This window comes from Sceloporus occidentalis, unplaced genomic scaffold, assembly GCF_023333645.1.
Source record: "Sceloporus occidentalis isolate IW3139 unplaced genomic scaffold, rSceOcc1.0.p SCAF_5, whole genome shotgun sequence".
Taxonomy (NCBI): Eukaryota; Metazoa; Chordata; class Lepidosauria; order Squamata; family Phrynosomatidae; genus Sceloporus; species Sceloporus occidentalis.
This window is the reverse complement of record NW_028316985.1, coordinates 5,661,874-5,686,397: the sequence shown is the minus strand read 5'-3', so window position 1 is coordinate 5,686,397 and position 24,524 is coordinate 5,661,874. Positions and strand designations below refer to the sequence as shown.

General features: G+C 43.7%; 1 protein-coding gene across 2 annotated transcripts in view; it reads right to left on the bottom strand.

Annotated features, from left to right (window-relative positions):
* PLXNA4 (plexin A4) overlaps positions 1–24,524 on the bottom strand; it is a 597,539-nt gene that overhangs the window by 546,959 nt on the left and 26,056 nt on the right. For both annotated transcript variants that reach the window (XM_089527462.1, XM_089527463.1), the window contains exon 2: positions 1,389–2,708. In XM_089527462.1, coding sequence (XP_089383588.1) covers positions 1,389–2,570 — 1,182 coding nt within the window. In that variant the 5' untranslated portion in view covers positions 2,571–2,708. The remainder of the gene's footprint in view (positions 1–1,388; positions 2,709–24,524) is intronic.

The window sequence follows — 24,524 nt, the reverse complement described above, 5'->3', positions numbered from 1 at the left end:
ACTTCATGCTGCACTAAACAGTCTCTAAGTGGTTTAGAACTGTAAACTAATTGCCCCCAACAGCTGGGTACTCATTTTAGCAACCTCCAGAAGGATGTCAGGCTGAGTCGACCCTGAGCCCCTGCCTGGGATTGAACTCACAACTTTATGGTTTGTGAGTGAGTAGCTGCAGTACAGGCATTTAACCACTGCACTACCAGGGCTCCTGTATGGGGCAGATTGTACAGGAGAAGGAGCTCCTATAGGTAACCTGGACCCAAACCATTTAGGATTTTAAAGGTAATAACCAAGGAGATTATCACATATCTCTTTTCACCTGATCCGGGCACAGGCTGGACACAGGCTTAAACGGGTGGAAACAGATCTTATCACACACCTCCATGCTTAACGTACCTGATCCAGACTCCTGGCAAACTTTTCAAAGAACGGAAAAGTATTGTTCTTCGAAAAGTACACCAGGAGTCCAGATCGGATACACAATGTGGGTGACTTAGGCACGGAGGCATGCAATAAGATTTGTTTTCACCCATGTGTGTATTAAATGGGGTTAGCAGCACTGGCAATCAGATTGGAATAAACATGGCATCTAGGAACAGGACGCAAAGAATGAGTGAACAAAATATGCACAAAGAGAGAGGCTCTCATGGAACACTTCACGCCATGCAAGCTCTCCCTTCCACTACAAAAACGTGGTCTGAAAATCTCTGGCACAGGCCAGGTTATGATACAAGCCAGCCTCAGCTAAGTAGAGTCTCTAGTGACTGGAAGTGTGTTTGTTTGTTTGTTTGTTTGTTTGTTTGTCCCAGAATTGTGTACCCCTTCAGTTGTTGTTGAGCTCCAATCCCTAACATTCCCCAGCATTATCTCAGCTATGGCTTCTGGGAGTTGCAGTCCAACAACTTCCTGAGACAAACACAATAACCACCCATATCCTGAAGGAAAATAAAACATACTTTGGATTCAAAGAAAATGTACTGAAATTTTCCAACACACTGAGAAGAGGGTAGTCAACACTGTAGACTTCCTAGATGCTCCTATTCCAAGGTGCATGGAAGAAGGAAATGGCAGCTCTCATCAGTGGTGACTATTTTTGTAGTAACTATCATCACATACCCACAAAAGAACCCCAGAAAGTGTCAGTCTGGGAATGTTGCAGTGATAAGAATGTACAGTATGTTTTAAAAGAGCTTTCTTGTGACAGATTGGATTGCGAAATGGGGAAGGCAGGCTTTGGAAAACTGCAATGGGTTTGCCTTATGTACTCACCAACCTCCATGACACAAAAGAGGAGAAGCAACATCACCCCTCTTCCCTCCCAAGTACCCACATCCTGATTCAGCCCAGCTCTAAAGAAAATGGAGTGCATTCTGGTTAGAAATATGACTTACTGCACTGCTACAGGAAATATCCTTCACTTTAAGCCAGGCCAAATCCAATGTGCCTTCACCCCTGTAGCAAGACTGCAACTTCTCTTTGATACGGTCATTTATCTTTTTCAGAACAAAGATGCAAAGAGCTGACTCGTCTAAGGACTTCATTTTCCTCTTCTGCCCCTTGGAGAAGACAGTGAAGAGGATATCATCCTCAGGTCTAATGCCCAAAGACCTGGCCAAGATGGACCCTGCCTTTGACAAGTAGGCCGCCTGAATCAATCGGTATTCCACCCCATTCTTCTCGCAGCCAATGGGCACTTCAACATAAGAGTTGAAGGCCTTGTCTTCCTTGCACAGACGGACTAACTTGGAGGTATAGACCTGCTCCTTGGTAGTGGAGCCAGGCGGAGAAATCATCTCAGGCTGGAGGGTCAAAAAGTAGACAAAATTGCCACTGCTGAAACCATAGATGTAGTATATATCGAAGTCTGGAATGATGGTGAATGTGTCCGATGGGATCTTGATCATGGAGGCCACAAACTCATCATGGAAGACGTAAGCAAACATCCCTTCTGCCTCAGAGTTCTTGGGCAGCTTTCTGCTGGAGATGGTTGGGAAATACTCCGGCTTGCCATCCACGGCAGTAGCAAAGAACAGCTTGTCGTCCATGTTGTGGTAAGAAACGATCACTCCAAAAACAGAACCACTCTCGTTCACCCCGGAGAGGTAGTGCTCCTTGTTGTGGAAGGGCTCACCAAGCTTAAAAAGGTCATCCAGCCTCAAGAGTTTGCAGATGCCCTGGTATAAGCTTCCACAAGCAATCAACCGGTTTTCTTTGTAATCTATGAGGAGCAATTTGTTGATGTTGTTCATTGATATCAACTGTTCATTACAAGGCTGGACTAGTCTGGGAGGATAACACTTTGGGTTGTCAATATCCGGGCCTGTCTGATGGGACGCCTGAATCTCCAGATCCCCTGAGAGTTTGTAGATCCAATTGACAGCCCCCAAGTAAATGTGTCCTTTCCTTTCATCTACCACCAAGTGGTTGAAATAGACCTCAGCTGTGTCCACGGTGAAGTTGAGGAAAGGTCTCTTTGGGTGAGAAGGCTGCTGCCTGGCGACTGAAGGCAACATCTTTGCACAGAGGAGAAGGTGCAAAACCAGGCAGGTCCATCGCCACATGTCTCCCACCATGGTTGCAAAATAATAACAACAACAATAATAACAACAACAAATTTTTTTGTATTCCCAAAGTGGTGCTGGGGAAAGATGAATGATGCTGAAGCACCAAGTGGTTTCTTACAAAGCACTGATCCTGCAGTGGAGCTTATCCTAAAGGAAAAGAGAAAGAAGAAAGGACAACACATTACTGAAAAGCATTCCCCCTCACCCATCTCCCTCCTTTGAGAGCCATGCCATCTTCAGAGAAAGCCTATTTAATTGCTAATCCTTGTCTTTTCATCTCTGCATTAAGACTGGCACAAAGGGAGCCCCGTTGAATAAAGAGATGCCAGGGAGGAATAAACAAACAGCCAGGCTTGCGTCAAAGCGGAAGAACATACTACAAAAGTGACAGCAACAGTCAGAGCTCTAGTAAACTTAGCACCTTCCAAGGCATGGGAGGTGAACTTTGGATCTCTCAATGTTTTGAACTACATCTACCACAATACCTTGGTACTAGACATACTGGACAAACATTCTGGAAGTTCACATGCCTTTCAACTGTCCCACTTAATCCACTGTTGCCTCACTTGTTCAGCTGCTATAAAACTGTCCGCTTCTCCCTCCTTGTTGTATTTTCCTGCTTTGTCCCCAGTTTGCTTCAGCTGATGCAAACTGAGTTCAAAGTTCAAAAGTAGTTTGCACTCCATTAACTCCACACAGAGAGAGGAGAGGAAGAGAATCTTGCCCTTCCCTGTAGGCTCGGGCAAAAGGAAACTGCTGCAGCCTCTCCTACCTTGTGTCCTTCCGCATTAATAACTTTTGTTATCTTGTCCATATTCTGATGTTGTTTGCTTGCATGCATCTTTGTTTTCATCTATGAATGCTGGAGGGTATGAATCCAAAACCATCAGAGGGCCAAAGGTCCCCCACCTCTGTTCTAGGGCAATTACCTAGTACTATTTCATATTTATGTATTAGAGAGATGGTAAGCAGGTCACCTTCTCCTGTCAAAAGGATGTCACAAGAGAAGTCAGAGAAGTCAAAGTTGTATCCTCAAAAGGTGATGTTGCACCTTCCAGCTCCCTCCAGCCCATCCTAGCCTTGTTAAATAAACATAATAAAAATGCCTTCGCTAACTGAGCTTTTATGTGGAAGCACTCCAAGTCTTCTTAAAAGTGTCAAGAAGAAAGATGAACCAATTATGCTTGAGAAAACCCAGAGAGAGAGAAACCACGGTAGGAAATCTTTACAAGCTATGCCTGAAATTCCAAGCAATGTACAAAGCGTGCCCTGGAACTGCTGGTGCGGAGCTCTGCCAGAGGCAGCTATGACCTTCTATGCCCAGTGAGACTGTAACTTGACGGGACCTGAACTCCCATGTTTGAATGTTGCATTGCAAAGCATCCCTGAGCTGTGTAAGCCCCTTTAGCATTACTACTGCTCCTTTACAGATAAGAATCCTGAGCTTTAAAAAATGGGCAAAATGTGGGTGACAAACAAGGCTCTCAGAGGTAACTGGACCACACAGGTTCCTCATCAACCCCATTAGTTCCACCTCGAAGACACTGTAGGGACATGCCACCCTTCAGGGATGTGTCTGTTGTTGCTGTGTGCCTTCAATTGATTTCTGACTTATAATGACATTAAGGTGAACCTATGATGGGGTTTTCTTGGCATGATTTGTTCAGAGGAGGATTGTTTGCTGTTGCCTTGCCCTGAGGCTGAGAGACGGTGACTTGCCCAAGGTCACTCAGTGGGTTTCATGGCTGAGTGGGGATTCAAACTCTGGACTTCAGAGTCATAGCCCAAAACTCTCACCACTATGCCAAGCTGGCTTACACATTATGGCCTGAATCCTATTGTCGGTCTGAACTAGGTTCTGCAAATCATTTCCAATATCAATTGGGCAAATGGCAGCAGCATACGTCACTTTCGAAAGTAGACACTTCAGACTGTAACACTTGAACGGCTCTCTGGAAAGAGATGAGACTTTCAAAATGTGACATTTAAAAAATTACTAATTTTGACTCCTCATTGCACTCCCACCGATCTAAATATGGTAAAGATTCCTACTCCAGGGAAGGCAAAGCATGGAATAATGGGGGGCAGGTTTGCCTGAAGAGAACCCCTGAGAATGCACAACAGGGATCCCCAAATGCAGGTTGTCTTTGGAGCACTAAGTCCCCATTTGCCATATGTTGAGTGCCACCCCAAAACAACAAATCGGGAAGGATCTGGCTCCCTCAAGGGAGTCATCAGGTATTTCTTGCCCAAGGGAAGTCTGCCAGGGATTTCTTGCTGAGTCTCAGGCACACTCCATCCATCCAACCCACTTCCTTCCCAAAACCCACAGAGACACAGGAAGTGTCTCTCTCTCCCAAATGCTTGTGGCTCAGATCCGAGAACAGTGAAATTACAGAGCTTTTGGAGGAGAAAGCAAACAGCTAATGTGATAGCAATACCCTGCCTATCATCACATAGGAGTCCAAAGAGGCTGATTAAAAACAAACACCAAGGAAACAAAAGATAAAGAGACAGTGAAAATGAGGCCGGAGGCTCGGGATTGTTGGCGCTTTGTTTATTTCCAGATTAAGCCCCCAGCCAAGATTCAACAGCAACTTAGACTGGCAAGCAAGAGCCAAAGAGGATGCTGGAAAGATCAGCCAGCAAGGCAGAAAAATAGAAATGAGATGTGCACAAACACACACACACAGAGGAGTGTAAAACCGTGATTGTCTTAGGATGCATCTACACTGCAGAATTAATGCTTTTTAACACTGCTTTAACTACCATGGCCAGTGGCATTACTAGCGTTGGTGTCACCCAGTGTGGTGGTGACTCATGGTGTCACTCCATAGACCTCCTGGACAGTGGCATCACTAAGATTAGTGTGACCAGGTGCCTAGCCCGACACTGCTGCAGCCATCTCCCTGGGCCTTCTGAGTACTATGCTGGACTCAGAAGGCAGCTGCCACCCCACCCCACAGCTTTCCAAGTCCAACATGGCAGCCCCCTCCTCTTCTCTCGGTGTACCACCCCACCAGGTGACATCCCCTCTGGGGTGTCACCCGGTGAACTCCACAACCCTCTGCACACCCGGTGAACTCCACAACCCTCTGCACACCCTTGGGATGCAGATGGGGAGGAAGATCTCACCTTCCAGAACCCATCCTGCCACCCCCGTTCCCCCCCCCCCAGCCAAGACAGCAAAGAACAGTTTTTTAATTACAAAAAAAATCTCCACTGTCCAATAAAAAAGAGGAGAAAATCACAACAAAGAGCCTTCCCCCAGATGACTACAGCAGAAGGGGAAGGGGAGGCTGCAAAAAGGGAGAACAGAGAGAAAGGTTCATGGCTACACTTGCAGCCTCATCCCCAAAGGGGATCAGCATGCCAAGCCAAGTCCCTGCTTTCTTTATGGGGTAGAAAGGGCCTTGGGATGCTTCACCATTGCCTGGTGTCACTCTTTTTTGATGATGTCACCCAGTGCAATCTGCACCTCCTGCACCATCTTAGTGACACTGCTGGCCATGGCTAAATGCTATGGAATTCCGGGATTTATAGTTTTGTGAGACAGTTAGCCTTCTCCATCAAAGAGCTCTGGTGCCACAACAAACCCCAGGATTCCATAGCATGGAGCCATGTCAATTCAAGTGGTGTCAAACTACATTAATCCTGGAGTGTGGCAGCAGTCCTAGTCATGATTATGACATTATCACCACAATTGTAACTCCCTCCCCAACCTAATTTTCTGCATGTCAATTGCATAGGGAAAAGGAAGTCCATTCTTGCCAGTGATTGAAGCATAGTTGAATTACATTTCTGTCACGTTAGAGAGGGTGGGGTCAGGCCAGGAGAGGTGACTTAGGGCCCAAACAGACGGACCAAAATAAAGCTGCTTTGAGTCACTTTGGAGGTATGCTGTTTAAATGACATACACATCTTAAGAGGCCAGAAGCTGCGCCAAAGCTGCATTCCAGTCCTTAGGACTGGAGCATGGCTTTGGCGTGGCTTCCAGCCTCTTAGGATGCATGCAGCATTTAAACAGCATACCTCCAAAGTGACCCGAAGCAGCTTTATTTTGGCCTATCTGTTTGGGCCCATAGTTCTAAGGCCTCATCTGACTGCAGAAATAAAGCAGTTTGACACCACTTTAACTGTTATCACTTAATCCTGTGGAATCTTGGAATTTGTAGTTTTTGTGCAATATTTAGCCTTCTCTGTCAGGGAGCTCTGGTGCCACAACAAACTACAAACCCCAGAATTCCACAGCACTGAGCCGTAGCAGTTAAAGCAGTGTCAAACTGCATTCATTCTGCAGTGTAGATGCATCCTAAGACAATCAAGGATTTACACCCCTCTCCGTGTGTGTGTTTCTGCACATCTCAGAACTCATTTCTGTTTTCCTGCTTTGGTGGCTGATCCTTCCGGCATCCTCTTTGGCTCTTTGCAGAGTCCAGCCAGTACAATGATAATAGCTCAGCAACTTTTTAAACACCCTTTCTTTACATTTCTTCAATTCTAGAAGCTTGTCATATTTCATTTCATTTTAATTTAATTTTTAAATATCCTTGCTTATCAACAAGCAGGGGGTCCATTATGGGAAGGGAATTTCAGAGCATTGGGGCAGGCACTGGGACGGCCCCATCTCAAATCCCCACCTGGGCCATCCAGAAGCATACTAACAAGTCCTCAGAAGCAGCAGCATTGCTCAGGTTGGTTTTGCATGAGCCTTCATTGCAGAAATTGCTAAAAATTATTGGATCTGCTATACCAGGAGGGGAGGTCTCAAATCATGTGGCGGTATTCCCCAAGGAACAAAAAAATGTTGACCGCCCTTAGGGAAATGGTGAAAGAGGGACTACGATATCCTGAAATCCACCCCCGCCCCTTCCTCAACATTGTGTTGAACTCTTCATGCTGCAAATCATATTTTGCTTTCTAAGCCACTTGGAGCCCTTTAAAGCAAACGGGCTGAGGAGCTCTGAGGAGGCAGCCAGCTGTGAGATTTTTATGGGCTGTGTGTGGCTGGGTAACCACACAGTGCTGATTAAATACCCTCCGGCCACGCGCCACGCTGCAGCACACACAACAAGGAATGCAGCTTGGCATTCACCCTACCTCCATTTCTCCACCTTTCTTCACTGTGGGCTTCAAAGAGGATCTGAGATCCTACAACATGCTTGCCTACACTCACCAAGCCAAATAGTGGTATGATGATGGCAATAATCATAATGACCCTAGGCAGGCTCAATCTGCCCCCTCTGCTGTATTTTCCCCAATTGGCAAAGACTTTCCCATTTAAACAGGTTATCAGCATTAACCAACCAGGGTAGTGGGGATCACAGAATCACTGAATTGAAAGAGATCCCCAAGGGCCATCCAGTTCAACCCCCAGCCATGCATCGAAGCACTCCCAACACATGGCCATCCAAACTCTGTTGAAAACCCTCCAAAGATGGAGACTCCGCCACTCTCTGAAGCAGCATGCCCCCCTGTTGAAGAACTCTTACCATCAGGAAGTTCATCCTAGTGTTTAGATGGAATCTCTTCTCCTGTAGCTTGATAGGCAATTAGGTGTGCTGTTTTTATATGCAATGTGTAATTTAATCATTTTAAGTGTTTTAAGGTTAATGTCTGAAAGGTAGTTTAAGGTGCCACCTCCCATCTGAGCTTGAAAGCTAAGCAGGATTAGCCTTGGTTAGTACTTGGATGAGAGAACACCAGTGAATACAGGTGCTGGAGGCACTATTGTAGAGGAAAGAACTGGCAAAACCACCTCTGAGTATTCTCTGCTTAAGAAAACTCTATGAAATTGATGGGGTTGCCATAAGGCGAGAGGCAACCTGAAGGCACACAGAGACACACACAGTTTAATGGTTTTTAAACATTTGTGCGCCATATCATTTTAGATGTTCTGTTTTAATTTATATTGTAAGCTGCTTTGAGTCTCATTTCAGAGGAAAATGGGATACAAAACAAATAAATAGAGATGATTGTGTTCTTTTCTCTTTGTCATTGATTCTGCTTTCCCCCAGGATTGCCACATCTGTACTCCTTTGGCTTTAAAAAGGCCATCAAGATGGATCTCTTCCGACAGGCTTTCCCTGAATAATACATCCGGTCACTCCACTGATATTGACCATCATTTTGATCACTCCCAACTGGTTATCTAACATCTCTGCTTCTTCCTGTTTTGATTGTTGTAACTAATGGTTTTAATGATTTATTTTATATTTTATCATTGTTATATTTAGAAAGTATGTTATATATGTAAGGAGGGAGGGGAGGGCGATTTATTTATAGTGTAGAAATTTATTAGAGTTTTACTGTATTTTATTTGTGTATTGTATTTTATTATTGTATTATTGTACTGTATTTTACTCTGATTGTAAGCCACCTCGATCCTATGGGAAGAGGCAGGATGTAAATAAAAATTTATTATTATTGTTGTTGTTGTTATTATTATTAGCTTTATTATTATTATCCAAGCTTTCCTTTTTTCTCAACCCCAGTTATGTCTGGCATATTTTATTCTGTTTATCAGGTGGAATCTTAGCATCCCGCAGAATTTGTACTTCACCGTTTTCAAGAATTTTTCCAGGCTTATCTTTGAATAAAATGTCTCATGAAGTCGCCATAAACAGGATGACAACAGCAGAATTACAAAGTGGGCCTTTTACTGGGATTCACTATGGCTCTACCTTTCCATGGCAATGGGACTGCATGCTCTTGTGAGGCAAGAGGCTATGGTGACAGCAGCAATGCTGCCAGTAGGGTCTCCCATGTCAGACAGACTTTTGCTGAGCTGCCACCTTAAATGTGCCAAACAGCTCCTGGGCAGTAGCAGTAATGGGATTCACACTGGCAGAGAATCTCTCAGAGACATTGGCAGTTGCACTATAGCTAATGCTTTAGTGCTGCACAGGAGGAAGCATGGTAAACCCCTTTGACCATGAAAAGCCTATGATGAGACTATCCAAAATGAAACAAGAGATAGTGCCAGAAGATGAGACTCCCAGGTTGGATGGCACTCAATGAGATGTTGGGGTAGAGCAGAGGGCATTGTGTATAATGGATGCATCTGGACTCAAGGTGAAAGGACGTTCAGCTATTGACATGCTCTGAGGCGAAAGAAAGGTCTGAAGCTGCACAAAACAGATTATAGGAATATGGAATGTGAGGAGTATGAATCAGGCGAAGCTAGACATAGTAAAACAAGAAATGGAAAGCAAATCATGCACACTGTTATATCGAAGATACATTTTCCAGGGGAATGCTAAAAAGAAGCACAAAGGGAGAAGCTGCATGCGATGACGCCTAGTGGTTTCCATGTCAGTTGGGCAGCAAATCCACTCAGGTTTTCATCTGGGCTTGAAAGGAGGTGTTGAAGGCGCTAGTTGTCTCCTGAAAGCATGTCCAACACCATGGAGAGCTCCTTTGAATGTATCCAAAACTCAGCATGGATTCACCTCTTCCGTGACCTGGGAACCACTAGCTACCACTGGCTGTGTATGAAAGCCTCCACCGCGTCCTAGCAACACAACACAGCCTTCTTTTTTTCCATATCCCTCCACTTTACCAGCTCTGCTTAGGGACAGCTGGAACAGTGGGCTGGGCATTTAATAAAGCCCTGCCAGCTTTAATCCAAGGCTGCCTTCTTCCCGTTCCTTTTGCTTTCCTCTAGGGACACCAGAGAAGGAGGGATGGAGAGAGAGGGAGGGAAGCCTTTTGCGTGGGATGCTGACTGTGCAACCTCCCAGCAACAGATTCCCTGTGTAGCAATTCAGCACCGAACTCAGCTACACAATCCTCCTTAATCTCAGCTAAACATGTTTCAACCCCTTCTGGCTTCTTTTAATAAACCCTGATTACCATGGACAGAGCATTGCTTTGGAAACCTGTATGGAGAGAGACGGGGGGGGGGGGGGGGGGGAGCAGGCATGGGATTGGAGACATCATTTCCCCCAACAAAAAGCATTTTCCAACTGGAGCCAAGGCCTGCCTCCCCCCCCCCCCCCCCCATTATAAGTCACAGCCAGGTGGAAATGGAAAGCAGATGATCCTACTCAGAAAGTGTTTTTGGCTGCAGAAAAAAATCCAGTTTGACCCCACTTTAATGGCCACAGCTCAGTGCTGTAGAATCCTGGTCCCACAACAAACTACACTTCCCAGAATTCCATAGTACTGAGCCATGGCTGTTCATGTGGGGTCAAATCAGATTCTTTCAGCAGTGCAGATGCAGCCTTTTGTTCCAGGCTTGAAGTAACACAAAGATCTCTCTCACTCACACACACACGCACAGGAATGAAAAAACAAGTGGCAACATGTCTTGATTAAATTTCTGCACCATTTTTCCAGGAAATTTCCAGAGGTTACTTAATTCTAGACCGGTCACCTGGATGATTCAGGCCAGTATTACAGCCAGCCTGGGAGATAGTCTCCTATATAAACCAATGCCAGGTAAATCAGAAACATGAGAGTCAGCATGGTGCAGTAGTTTAAGCATTGCCTCTGGAAACCAGTGTTCGAATCCCGGCTCAGCCACAGGGTGACCTTGGCCAAGTCTATCAACCTCAGAGAATGGCAAATGCAATCCCCCATTGAAGAAACATGCCAAGGAAACCCTATGATACATTCGCCTTAGAGTCATCAAAAGTCAAAAATGACTTGGAGGTATCAAAGAACAACAAATCAAAAATAGAGCCCTTTCACACTACACAGATATAGTGCTCCTATACCACTTTTGCAGACACAGCTACATCATATGAAATTCTGGAATTTTCAACCTGGTGAAAAACTAAGGCCCTATACACACCAACACTTTCGCCAGCCTGTGGGCAGACTTAGGGAGCCATTTTGGGGGATGCCGGTCTACATGGTGCACGCCATCATGGCACCCCTCTGGTGCTGCATCCACATGATGCAGCACTGAAGGGGCATCATAAAGCTGCACTGCCATGACTATGGCACCCCTTGGAGGGCACAAAAAGGAGCTGCTTTTTGCGACTCCTTTTGGTGCCCTCTAGAAGCCAGGTCAGGGCTGTGGCATGAGGTTGTCGCAGCCCCGATCCAGCCAGTAAAGGGGTGGCTGTAGACCGCTCCTTTGGGGCAGTCTGTACAGCTCCAAAGACTCTCTGGCTGAGAACTCTAGATGCTTTATTTCAGCCTTCTTCCAGTTGAGGAGGGAGTTTGGAAAAGTTACATTTCGGTGTTCCAACTCTGAAAAATCTACCAAGCGAGGGATTATGACAGCTGTAGTCCCAAAATTAACACTTCCAAGTTCTGCTTATGCTCAACTTTTAATTGACTTTAAGGCTGCAAAAGGGACCCTGGTGGTGCAGTGGTTAAATGCTGGTCCTGCAGCCACAAGGTTGTGAGTTCGATCCCAGGGCTCCAGGGTTGACTCAGCCTTCCATCTCTTTGTAGGTCTCATAAAACTACGAAGTTAAAGTTGTGTCTGACAGCATTCATTCTGCAGTGTGCTCCTAGAAGAAGACAGCAACATAACAAAAGTTTGCAACCTTCAGAACAGAGATTTCCAATGTGAAGTCGAAGGCTTTCATGGCCGGCATCCATAGTTTTTTGTGGGTTTTTCGGCCTATGTGGCCATGTTCTAGAAGATTTTATTCCTGACGTTTCACCAGCCTCTGTGACTGGCATCTTCAGAGACATGGCATTCTCTGAAGATGCTGGCGAAATGTTAGGAACAAACTATTCTAGAGCATGGCCAGATATCCCCCCAAAAAAACCACAAAAAACTTCAGAACAGTCTTTTTTTTTTTTTAGAACCATCCAAAAGTATAACAGAGGTATGAAAACTATCCTACCTGCTTGTGAACGCCTCCAAAATTGGAGCTATAAATTGGGATTTATTTATTTCACTATTTCTGCTTTCTTTTATTTCTACTTTTAATAGTGCATTGGGTAAATGTATACTTTTAGAAAGCTGCTGGTCTATTTTGAGTAATAAATAATTAGTTGTGACCATTTGGTGGATACCCATGCCTTCCGTTCTCTCCTCCCAAAGAAAACCTCCTCTCTTGTTTCCATATAAGATTCCACCCGTGTCTTTTCCCTCTCCCCATTGCTATTATCCTCCATTGAGGTCCAGGGGTCATAAAAAGAAATGGCAGGAGTAAACTCTAATGGAACGCTTTGCACTTAGGATGACAGAGGTCTCCTGCTGAGAAACAATTCCAGGCTAGTTCCATGGCATGGGTGATTGACTATAAGTGGTCCAACAATAGCTATAATAAGGTTGGTTTTTGGTGGCAAGCATCAGCTCAGTTCTTCTCTTCCTCCTGGCTGCAAATTTACAGGGGGAGAGGATTGCAGTCCTGTCCCTGAGGTCAATGTCACTAACCTGTGGTTATCTCTGATTTTATGGGAAAGGTGTAGAGAGGTCATAATTCTCTTTATTGACTCTGCTAGAATGGAGCAGAGACTTAGGAATGCTCTAAAGACTAGTCAGATTACTTATTATCCTGCTCCAGCTAGCCAAAGATATTGAGGCTTCTTTCTTTTAAATACTTAATTGGGACTAAATGCCACTGAAATTAATCAGTCTTACTTCCAAGCAGGAGAGCCAACATAGCATAGCGGTTTGAGCACTGGACTGTGACTCTGGAGACCAAGGCTCGATTCCCCGCTTGGCCATGGAAACTCACACTCTCTCAGCCTCAGCTGTGATCCCTGTGATCTCATGAGGTAGGGGGATATGTGAGCCAGAATGGCGTAGCAGTTTCAGCACTGGACTTCCGTGCGAGTGTTGGAAAACTGTAATTGAGTAACAGCCAGATTTTTAAAATATAAGTATATAATAATAATAATAATAATAATAATAATAATAAAATTTTATTTATATACCGCTTTTCCATTGATCAAAGCGGTTTAACAGCATATATAACATACAATATAAATATTAAAACATGAATATTAAATTTAATATTAAATTAAAATCAGGAGTGGTTTTGCTTTTTTCAAAAATGTAATTTGGTTTAAACCAAGGTATAAACCGTGGTTTAAGCCAATCTGGTTTAAACCAGCCAGTCTTGACACAAACCACTGGACCACATTGGATCTCAGGATGGTGTAGTGGTTTGAGTGTTGGATCACGACTCTGGAGGTCAGGGTTTGATTCCCAACTCGGCCATGAAACCCACTGGGTGACTTGGGCAAGTCACACTCTCTCAGCCTCAGGGGAAGACAATGGCAAACCTCCTCTCATCAAAGCTTGCCAAGAAAACCCCATGATAGAGTAGCCTTAGTGTCGCCACAAGTTGGAAACAACTTGACAGCATACAACTACAACTTCCAAGCAGGCATGTCTAGAAGTAGGCTGTGTGTTTTGCAACCGTCGAAAAAGGATTATTTAAATTAAAGCTTTTATTCACATCCAATACTTATGTCAATCCTGTCAGCCCAAATGAACACAGTCAAACAGCTCTTTCGCTGTGCATTCAAATCAACAACAACAACTGTGGAGGGCAATGCAAAGTTTCCACTTCTAATTTGGACACAAACAGCAGAATGATCACAAAAGCAGAATGTGGCCAATTCCATCATGCAACACCCACTAGACAGCTGTCAGTCATAATTACATTTGTCTGTATACCAACATTTTAAGCATTGTGCAGGAGTTATGGAACTCTGGGATTTGTAGTTTGACATGGTGCCAGGGCTCTCTAACAGATAGGGCTAACTAGCTTCTAAAACTACAAATCCCAAAATTCCATAGCATTAAGGCATGGCAGTTAAAGCAGTGTCAAATTGTAATATTTCTGCAGCTGTGGAAGGGTCCTTGGAGGCTTTTTCTGCTAAAACAACTTGACCCGTGGGTACAATGCACTGGACAGTTCTTGGTTTTCCAGCTCAGGCAGCAAAATGTGTTGAGCTGCCCCGACTTAGACATTGTTTCCCCTATCAATCCTCTTTGCTAGCAACCAAGATGAGAGCATTCTCATATTCCTTCTTTGCAATGTGCCTCTTCGCCTCTGAGAAACAACCAATATCTGCCACAACTAAACACTAGTTGCTTGCCTGCTCAGGCCTGGCTGCTGAATACAAATAGGACATTAACTTATTTTTATCTGCCCATCTCTGGCAGGATCAACTATCTGAGTCATGTTTTTCCCCCTCGGGCAGGAAAGAAGAAGGGATTTGTCCCAAGATGGTATGTAAAAAATATTTATTTATTCCAAAGTCGGGGGGAGAAATCAGATAAAACCCAGTTGTGTTTTGATCACATGCATTTGGGGGTGGAAGTGAGCATTTGTACTATTTATGTTCTCCTATAGTATATGAAATGTGTGGATTGAAAATGATCCAATCCCTGCCAAATTCTATGTACAATCCAAATACCTATTTACTCAATGTGTTGGCATCTTCCCTCATATATTTTCCCCAGAAAGTCGTGAGTGCATCCTGTTCTCTCCGAGGAAAGACGGTTTTCTGTCAAGTAGACAATCTGTGCAGCCAGAACCACAGCTCTGTGACAACAATAAGGTCTGGATCCTTTTCTTAGGGCACGTCACAAGGGCCAGTTACACTGGTTTCCTGCTGCCTCACCATCCCCTGTCTTCATGCTTAAGGCCAAAGCCCTGATAGAAGTGGAAACTCCTTTCACAAGCAAAGGCCACTTCCTCACCGAATTCTCCCATTCCTTGGTTTGCTGTTGTGTTGCTGTGTGCCTTCAAGTTGTTTCCAACTTCTGACACCCCTAAGGCAAACCTATCAAAGGGTTTTCTTGGCAGCTTTCTTCCGAGGGGGGTTGCCATTGCTCCCCTCTGAGGCTGAGAGAGTGTCACTTGCCCAAGTTACCCTGTGGATTTCAATGGCTGAGCTGGGATTCAAACCTTGGTCTTCAGTTGGCCTAGTCAAACACTCAAAGCAGTATATTACTCTGGCCCTTAGTTCCAAGTTAGTTCCAATAATAATAATAATAATAACCCTCGTTTTTTCAAGCCCCTTCCTTTTATCTTCAGTTCTGATGAAAAGTATAACCATGCACCCAAACCCTTCTTGGCCCTTCCATTCCTAACACACTACCTACACCTTTCCTCTGCCTTTTGGCACTTTTCATACAACGAGTCATGACAGATCACTGTGTGGGTGCAGCTTCCTATGACAAGTTCCTGGAGCTACATTTTAAAAATGTTCTTCTTGCTAGAGCTTCACCCACCCTTTGCGACGTATTGATATCACAGAGTAGTTATTGGATTATCAAGCCATGGAGCTGATTGGCCATTGGCAATGGGGAAAGCTTGATCTTTGGGGGAAAGGGTCAAAGAATGAGCAAATTACTGTTATTATTTATTGCCCAGAGTCCTGCTGGTCTCGCACACCTGTGTGAATTGCCTTACACGCTTTGAATGTTTTTAGGCAATGTGCAAAAAGAAATATTCAGTTTGTGTTCCAATTCCGCAGCAGGCTAGCTGACATGGCACAGGGCAGAGAACATTATTTTATTGATTTATTCAATTTCTTTCTTGTATTTTCCAAGCTTGGGACTCAAAGTGGCTTACAGTAATTTAAAATAAATATGTAGATAAAATATTTTTTAAAAAAAAACACAATTTAAAACAGCAATTCTATTAAAAAAGACCATGGTTAAAAGCAGCTTGGTTGACCCAGCCTGGTGTAGTGGTTACAGCATTGGACTACTATGCATACAATGCATACATTTGCTGAACTTATAAAATAATGCAAAATATTTGCAATTTATAAGTTCAGCAAAAAAAAATTTGCATTATTTTTTAAGTGTTAAACAAGTATTCATATGTACTAGACTTTCCTTGTTAGCTTTTCATGCAACTTGGTTTAGAGACCTTCTGTGTGTAAGGATATATTTTCGTTTTGGGATGACTCTGGAAGCATTATTCTGCTACACTTCAATCACCTTGTTAGTCTTTTATCCAGATTCATCCCACCAGAGATCTCAGGTGTGACAGTCAGAAGCACTCCTTGTTCCACCATAGATCACTGGTGGGAAGGGGCTGGAAAGATATTCCTGCTGTCTCCCAATTGCCAGCAAAACAGGCCTCTGTTGCTCAGAGCCACAATTGTGAATATGCAGCATTACTGAATACAAAGCAGTTCCATAAGTCAAGGTTCCATAACTCTAGGTTGTGAATCCGTAACTGCAATACATGACTGCCAGCCATGGTCTTTTAGATGGAGCACATGGCACACCCTGGTTGGAACCTTGTGAGTTAGTTTCAGCTTGAGGAAACCTCTTGGTTCAACTGTTGAATGGCGAGTGGATGCATGGTTAAATCCAATTGATTCAATGGGTCTACTCTAGTTGGGACCAAGAGCACAAGCCAGGCTACCATTCTTCCAGGAAATCTTATCCTCTGATTAACTGATGACTCTGTTGGTCTATAACTCTGGAGAGCAGGATTCGATTCTCTGCTCAACCACAGAACCTATTGGGTGCTCTCAGCCTCATGGGAAGGCACTGGCAAACCTCCTCTAAACTCTTGCCAAGAAAAGCCCATGATAGGTTCACCTTAGGGTCGCCATCAGTCGGAAGCAACTTGAAGGTACACAACAGCAACAACAACAGAGTTCTCTATGATTTCCATGGAAAACACTCTGAGAAATTAGCTTGGATAATCAAAAAGAAAGAAAAAAATATCTGAAGAAGTAGATTTAAGACTACGAAAGCTCATGCTGTCAGCTTTTTTCTTTCAGTTAGTCTCAAAAGTGCTACAAAATCTCTCTAATACCACTCCAGTGTCAGTCACAGCTGGAATTGCCAAAGGCCTGAAGCTTTGCAAGACTAAGCCTGTGTCAAGGGTGTTTTGGCCAAAACACAAAAAAGCTTCTTGGAAGATAGAAACAATTTCACCTTCAAAACAACTGCAGGTGAAATAAGATTTTAACAGAAAACAAACTCACTCCAAACCACCTGCCTTTCTGCCTTCCAGAGACAGCTTAGTAGTGGTGGTCAGTTTAGCATCAAAATAAGGATATTCAAGGCATACCCAATAATCCAGGTGGTACAGTGAATGTAGCTGGCTAAATGTGCAAGAGAAGCTGGCTGTGATCTAGCTAGACAGCTCAGGTAAAGAGTATCTCCTGTTGCATCAGGCCATTTAACCACTGGTACACCAAACAACAAAAGAAAAGCTAACCGCAGGGTGCATCTGCGCTGTAGAAACAATACTGCTTGACACCACTATCAGTACTGTAGCTCCATGCTATGGGGCTCTGGGATTTGTAATTTCACCAGATCTTCTCTGCCAAAGAGAGCTGGTGCCTCCCCAAACTACAAATCCCAGGATTCTGCAGGATGGAGCCATGGCAGTTTAAGTGGTGTCAAGTGTCGTTGCCTGCTCAGATAAGCCTGGACTATTTGATACAGACTATGGGTCTCTATCTACACTGTAGACCTGGGCCAGATGTCATCTGGACTGTTTGCATCAGACTGAGCTCTGCATCATCCAGACTTGTTGCCATGGGAATGGGGAGATGACATGGCATTTGGCCTGTGCTGAAGGGAGCTGCATCTGTACTGCAGAAATAACCCAGTTTGGCACCACTTTAGCTGCTATGGCTCAATGCTTTGAAATCCTGAGATTTGTAGTTTGTTGTGCCACCAAAGCTATCTGATAGGGAAGGCTATATATCTCACAAGCCTACATTCCCCAGAATTTCACAGCAGTGAGCCATGACAGTTAAAGTGGCATCACAGTGGACTATTTCTGCAGTGCAGATGCAGCCAGGATCTTGGAGGCAAATAATGGGAGGGGAAGGGACTTGATTGAAGTACAGTGTGCCTTTGGTATCTGCTGGGGCTTGGTTCCAGGACCCCCACCCACCCGCCCCATGGGTACCAAAATCTGTGGATGCTCAAATCCCTTAATATAAAATGGCATAGTAAGTATTTAAGTGTCCACGGTCTGAAAATATTTTTAAAACATATATAGTTGGCACTCCGTTTGTGCAGAGGATCTGTTCTGGACCCCCCCCCCCCCCGCAAAAACAGAGGCTCACGCATATTCAAGATTCATAGGCTTGAATAGGGCACACACACACCATGCGTGCAGCCTGGGCGCATGCCCTGGGCGTGCGCTCCATTAGAATTAATGGAGATCACCCTTCCACACATAATCAAGGTTGCAGATCTGAGATCCGCAAGTTAGGAGGGGCGACTGTACATTCCAAAAAGCAAACCTGGATTTAGCCAGTTCATGTGGTGTTCCTTACATGAATTGGCTAAATCAAGGTTTGCTTTTTGGAATGTATATGTTTTAAAAATATTTTCAAACCGTGGATACTTAAATCCGTGGTTTAAAAAAAAATCTGTAGATATGGAGGGCTGAGAGCCCCAGCCTCCAATTAACACCTGAGCCGAGCAGGATCTAAGCTGTTATGGAATGCATATGGAGTTGTAAACTCTCCAGATGAAACAGCTCCTCCCCAGGCAAACCATCTTTGTGGTTATTTAAACTTTCTGGAACACAGAGCTCCTGCTGCAAAACATCACCCACCCAAAGCATCAGTGGATCTGTTCAGTTGTCTTGAGCAGGAGAAATGGAAAGCAGCTTGCAAACAGCTTCCTTGCCTGCCAGGGGAGGAAAAGGGGAAATTGCCTAATGATGCCTTCCTGTAATTTCCTTTTCTGGATTCCCTTCGAGAAAATAGGCAGACAACAATTAGCCCTAAAGTTGTTCTTTGCTTTCTGGCCCTTTGAGCCAGATGTTGCGATAACTAGAGTTAAGGAGACAACTCCATTACTGGAAGAGGAGATGGGAAAAGGTGCTTTGACACGCATCTTTGACACACATCACCTTGTGTTCCCCCACACACATCCACTCTGCCCGTGGCTGCATGACACTCGCTTCCCGAACTCTTGCCATTTCCCGATCAATGCCACGACGTACTCCTTTTTATTGCTTCCATGTTGACGAGATGTTATTAAAATATTATGACATCATGTAATAAACTCTCCGCACAATGCTCAGTGACAAGGGGTTGACAAGCCTTGCTTTCCACATACTTCTGACACTCCTTGTGTGATATGAACATGGTGTCTCTTTCATTTTCTCCCCTCCAACCCCACCTGCCCCAAACTCCATTCAATTAGCAGATAATTAGGTTTGCCTGGTTGAAACCAGGATTAAATCTTGGTTTAAACCAAATGACATGTTTTAAACAACAAAACACTCCTAGATTTTTTTAATTAATTTTTCTTTTAGGTCTGGCTATTTTTATGGTAAGTCCTTGGTATCTACTGAAGTTTGGTTCCAAGACCCTGCATGGATACCAAAATCCATGGGTACTCCAGTTCCATTAAATACAGTGGCATAGTAAATTATATAAAATTGCAAAAACAAGGTTTGCTTTTGATGAATTTAATTTTTTTTAAAATATATTTTCCATCTGAGAATAATTGAATCCATGGATAAAGAATCCATGGATACAGAGAGAGTGACTGTAGTATTTTCCAACTCTCTTACTGGAACAATGACTGTTTGAATTTATACATTTTAATTTTAACTGTTTATTGACATTTGTCCATTTTTACACCATTATCGTGTCTGTTGCTTCTTTTTATGCACTTCATTCCATAGTGCAAGAAATAACCTTCAGAAACAAATCCTTTCATTAATGTAAGTTCAACAAAACCACTTGCTTTAAAAGAGCACTTTTTAAAACAAGTATTATTTAAGCAAATGGCCGCAGCATCTCAAGTGCATTTTGCTACTTAACTTTCCGATTCCACCCTATAATGGGGTAGTCCAAGACTCATATACTGTATGTAGGCTACCAACTTGTCAATATATTTCCCAAGGTTTTATTGAAAGATGTAAATCATATCAAAGCTTTAAAACTTTGGCTTGCTAATGTTAGAAAGCATCAAAGCATGGCTGATCAAGCCTTCTGACACAAAAAATAATGTTTCACGGTATTAATATAATAAGCAGGATTCATCATTTTTACTAAAACATTAATGCAAAAAAGTCCTTTAAACCCCCCCCCAAACCCCACCCAAAAATGGTTTTAAAAATGGGTTGTTTGGAGTTATATATAAAAATAACTGGACTTATTTTCCCCAACCCTACATAGAACGTATCCTGAAATGTCTTGACGGAACTGACCTCACTCCCCTAGCTTTCCAAATCAGTTTGCCCCAACTACTATCTGCGTACCTGTGACCACTCCTACATCTTTCACTAATGGGCAATTTTTCCTCCCTATATATCCCATGGGTAAATCATGTTAAACATGGCAGAGATGGGACTCTGGGTGTGTTCTCCCATTCGAACCTTCCACAGGTCCATAAAAACAAAAACTTTGCTGCATCAGAATCCAGTTGAGACTGCTGGACTAGATGAGCAATCGGATAGCTCAGAGAAATTCCAAGGAGAGCATGGAAATCTCAGCCTCCTCTCACTGTAGATCCAAGGATCTTGTATCCAGTGGAATAGTGCCTCAGTACATAGAGGTTCCACAAAGTTGTAGAGATGTAATCCTTCACTAATTTTATTCTTGAGGGGGAAAAGGGTTATTTTGGCAATATTTTTACCACTGAAGGAAAGTCTTCAGAAATCACACATTTCCAAACACTATTTGCAGTTTAGGACTTCTCATGCACAAAATTCACCTATAATATTTTTGTGCGGAAAACTCTATCTGTACTATTATCTGAGTAGAAAATGATGCTTCCTGCACTGAAAATGCTCTTTTTTGTGTGCAAATATACCACGTATGAATTTTGGGAGAATAAATCCCAAACTGCCAAGATTCTTGGCAGACTGGGATCAAATCTGCACTGCACAAATAATGCAGTTTGTCACTGCTTTAACTGCCATGGCTCCATGCTATGAAAGCCTTGGATGTGTAGTTTAATGAGCTATTTTGCCTTCTCAGTCAGAGAGCTCTGGTGCCACAGCAAACTACAAGTCCCAGGATTCCACAAGATGGATCCATGGCAGCTAAAGCAGTGTCATGATGCATTATTTCTGCAGTGCAGATTAGACCCAGGATTCTCCTCCTCAGTATTTCGAGAAAGACAAAGTTACAAAACAGTATAAATTTTATTCAGCCAAGATTGGGGTGGGGGAGACATAAACTCTAATGTGATTAGATGAACATTCCTAGTCTACTCACGATACAAATGGTATTCTGGGTCTTTGGATGTTCATAGAAAGCTGGGAAGCTGGACCTCTTTGTCCAGCCTATGATCAAGAAATGGAGGGGAAGGTGGTATCTCACATACTGCTCCATCAGTCCCAGTTTCTCAGATCTCTTAGGTTCCATCCACTCTGCAGAAATAATCTACTCTGGTACCACAACAAACTACAATTCCCAAGATGCCATAGCATTAAGCCATGATAGTTAAAGCGGTGTCAAAATTGGATTATTTCTGCAATGTGAATGCAGCTTTTGTCAGTCTCTTGTATTTCCTGGCACTGTGTTTTTATAATTTATCAGCTCCCACACTTCTAAACTGATCATCCACACTGGGCAGTTGTCTCTTGTGATCTCTGTTGCTCCTATGTGATGCTGACACCATCATCACAAGTGTATAGGCAGAATTCTGGCCAGAGCACTTCTACAGTTCCTGAAGGCTAGATACAGAAGGAGAGAGATACATTTGGCCCTCATTTGCAAGATCATATGGCTAATCCCCTGCACAGCTGGCCTACAGCCTCTGTGCAACATCAGTTCTTCTATTAGAATAATGCATGAGGCTTACACACATTTGCAAAATGACTTAGACCTTAGCTGTAGCATCCATTAAAGCAAGGACATAGGAAGTGGCCTTCTGCTGAGTCAGATATGATTCATCTAGTCTGGTGGTGCTTACTCCAGCTCCACAATTGCTTGTCAAGGTTTTAGGGGCAGCTTAAGCATGGCAGTGCTATGGAACAAGCACATCACCTAAGAAAAACAATGAGATATATGCTCTGTATATACCCACCAGTGTTTTACAGATGAAAAATGGGACATGTGCAGCCAAGCAACAGCAAAGTGTGGTCAACATGGCTAAGGTTATCTAGGAAGAAGCTAGAAGAGGTTGCAGCAGTTTACTCTTGCCTGAGTTTACTGGGAAGGACAAGAGTTTGCCCCCTCTACTCCTGACTTCCTGAATGAATTGAGGGCAAACTCCTTTTGCACTTTGAATTCAGTTTGCCACAACTGACATAAGGACAAAGGAGGTGAAAGAAGATGGAACATTTTAAAAGCAGCTGAAAGAGTGCAACTACAGAGGATTAAATGGAGCTGTTCCTACCAAATCGGGAGAGCCAGACGGTATGGTGCTACTCAAAGTGTTGGTCCATTGGCCAGTGCTGGCATCTGAGATCAGCTGCTGGTTCCTAGAGTGTTTCCAGGAAAGAATGAAACAAATGCAGCCAATGGTACTGTCCCCATGGGGCACAATGGAGGGGAACTGCCAGATTTCAATATCAGATACCTTAAAAAGCATTGCTGTGGATCACACTTGGAGGTATTTATGAGGATGGAGCCTGAGGATGGAGGTCTGCTGGGGAGGCCCTGTTTTGTGGCCAAAGTGGGTGGGGGATTTTGGGAACTGTAGTCCCAAAATGTGATAAATGTAACTATATGGTCCATGAAGAAAATTAAATCAGAGTTGGGTAACACAGCCATTTCAGGTCTTTTCCAATTCTATGATTCTACGATTGTAGCAAAAGCTTAAGAAGCATTCCTGTCTGGGTGAAGACTTTGCCTGAGAAGCAGCTTCTTTCCCAGCTGAGTTGTGTTTCTGTGCATCACTTGGCTTCAGCCCCTGGCTTTGGTCCCTCTGCTCTGGTGCAACTCCTGGCTTCAGCCTGACAGCTGTGTCTCTGATTCAGCCTTGACACACACCAAGGAGACAAGGAACCGCCTCCATCATTCCACAGATCTGAAGGCTCTTTCTCAACTCTTGAAGAGGCGGTGGTAGCAAACACATCACTTGAAAACAAACATCACTTGAAAACAAACAAAAGCTCTTAAGAATGCTTCCTCTCATGAAGGATCCAGCCTGAACTTTTCACAGAAAAGACACCGCTTCAAACAAACACAGCTATGGGGATGGTTGATGCATTGAGAGATAGGCTTGGAGGTAGCTCCGAAGTGTCAGTTTGCATCTTTGCATACGTAACCTTCCATGCACATGTCCACTGGATGCATCACCCCTAGAGGCAAAAAGAAAACAATTTGGTCCCAAAATGGAGAAATCTTCCCAGAAACCTTGAGGAAATTCCATATTTCAGGAGTTTCCTGAAAGCTTTGGAAAGCCAAAAACAGACTTTTTTTCAAAACAATGAGTGGATGCATCCTGGGGAATAATTCCACTGGTTTAAAATGGCAGCTCCACTGAGGCCATCCCTTCTGCTTACTCCAAACAAACCTTATGGTGTTTGCTGGGGTCACAGGACTTTATCACACAACTCCCATTCTCTCTGCAATTGTGAAAAATCAATGACATAGGCAATAGCAGCAGGAGTTGACCATAAGGTTGCCCTGGAGAACCTACAGATGCCTACAAAAGTGTTTTCTCAAGTTAAAAGAAATATAGTGGCCTTATATTTGGGTTATTATCCCTCTTTTATGGGTGGGTGGTTGTGCCACTAGCCCCAATGAAAGTTGGGGGTCAACTTTACAGGTTATATTTGTTCTGTTTCTGTTTGTTGCATTGCAAGTGCCAATGTCTCTTGCCCAGTGAAAACCAAGACATTGGCTCAGATGTGGGGGCAGAATGAATGAAGCATTCCTGAACATAAACCAGAAATCTAGCACAGGAGAAGTAGTGGTGATGTTGTTATTTGCTGTCAAGTCAACTTCAGCCCATGGTGACTCTTTGAAAGAGAGACTTCCAACAAGCCCTGCTCACATCTTGCAAACTCAAAACCATGGCTTCCTTGCTTGAATTAATCCACCATAATCTAGTCTCTTTTTCCTACTGCCTTCCCATTTTCCAAGCATTATCTTTTTTTTTTCACCAGTCAGTCACATCATCTCAGC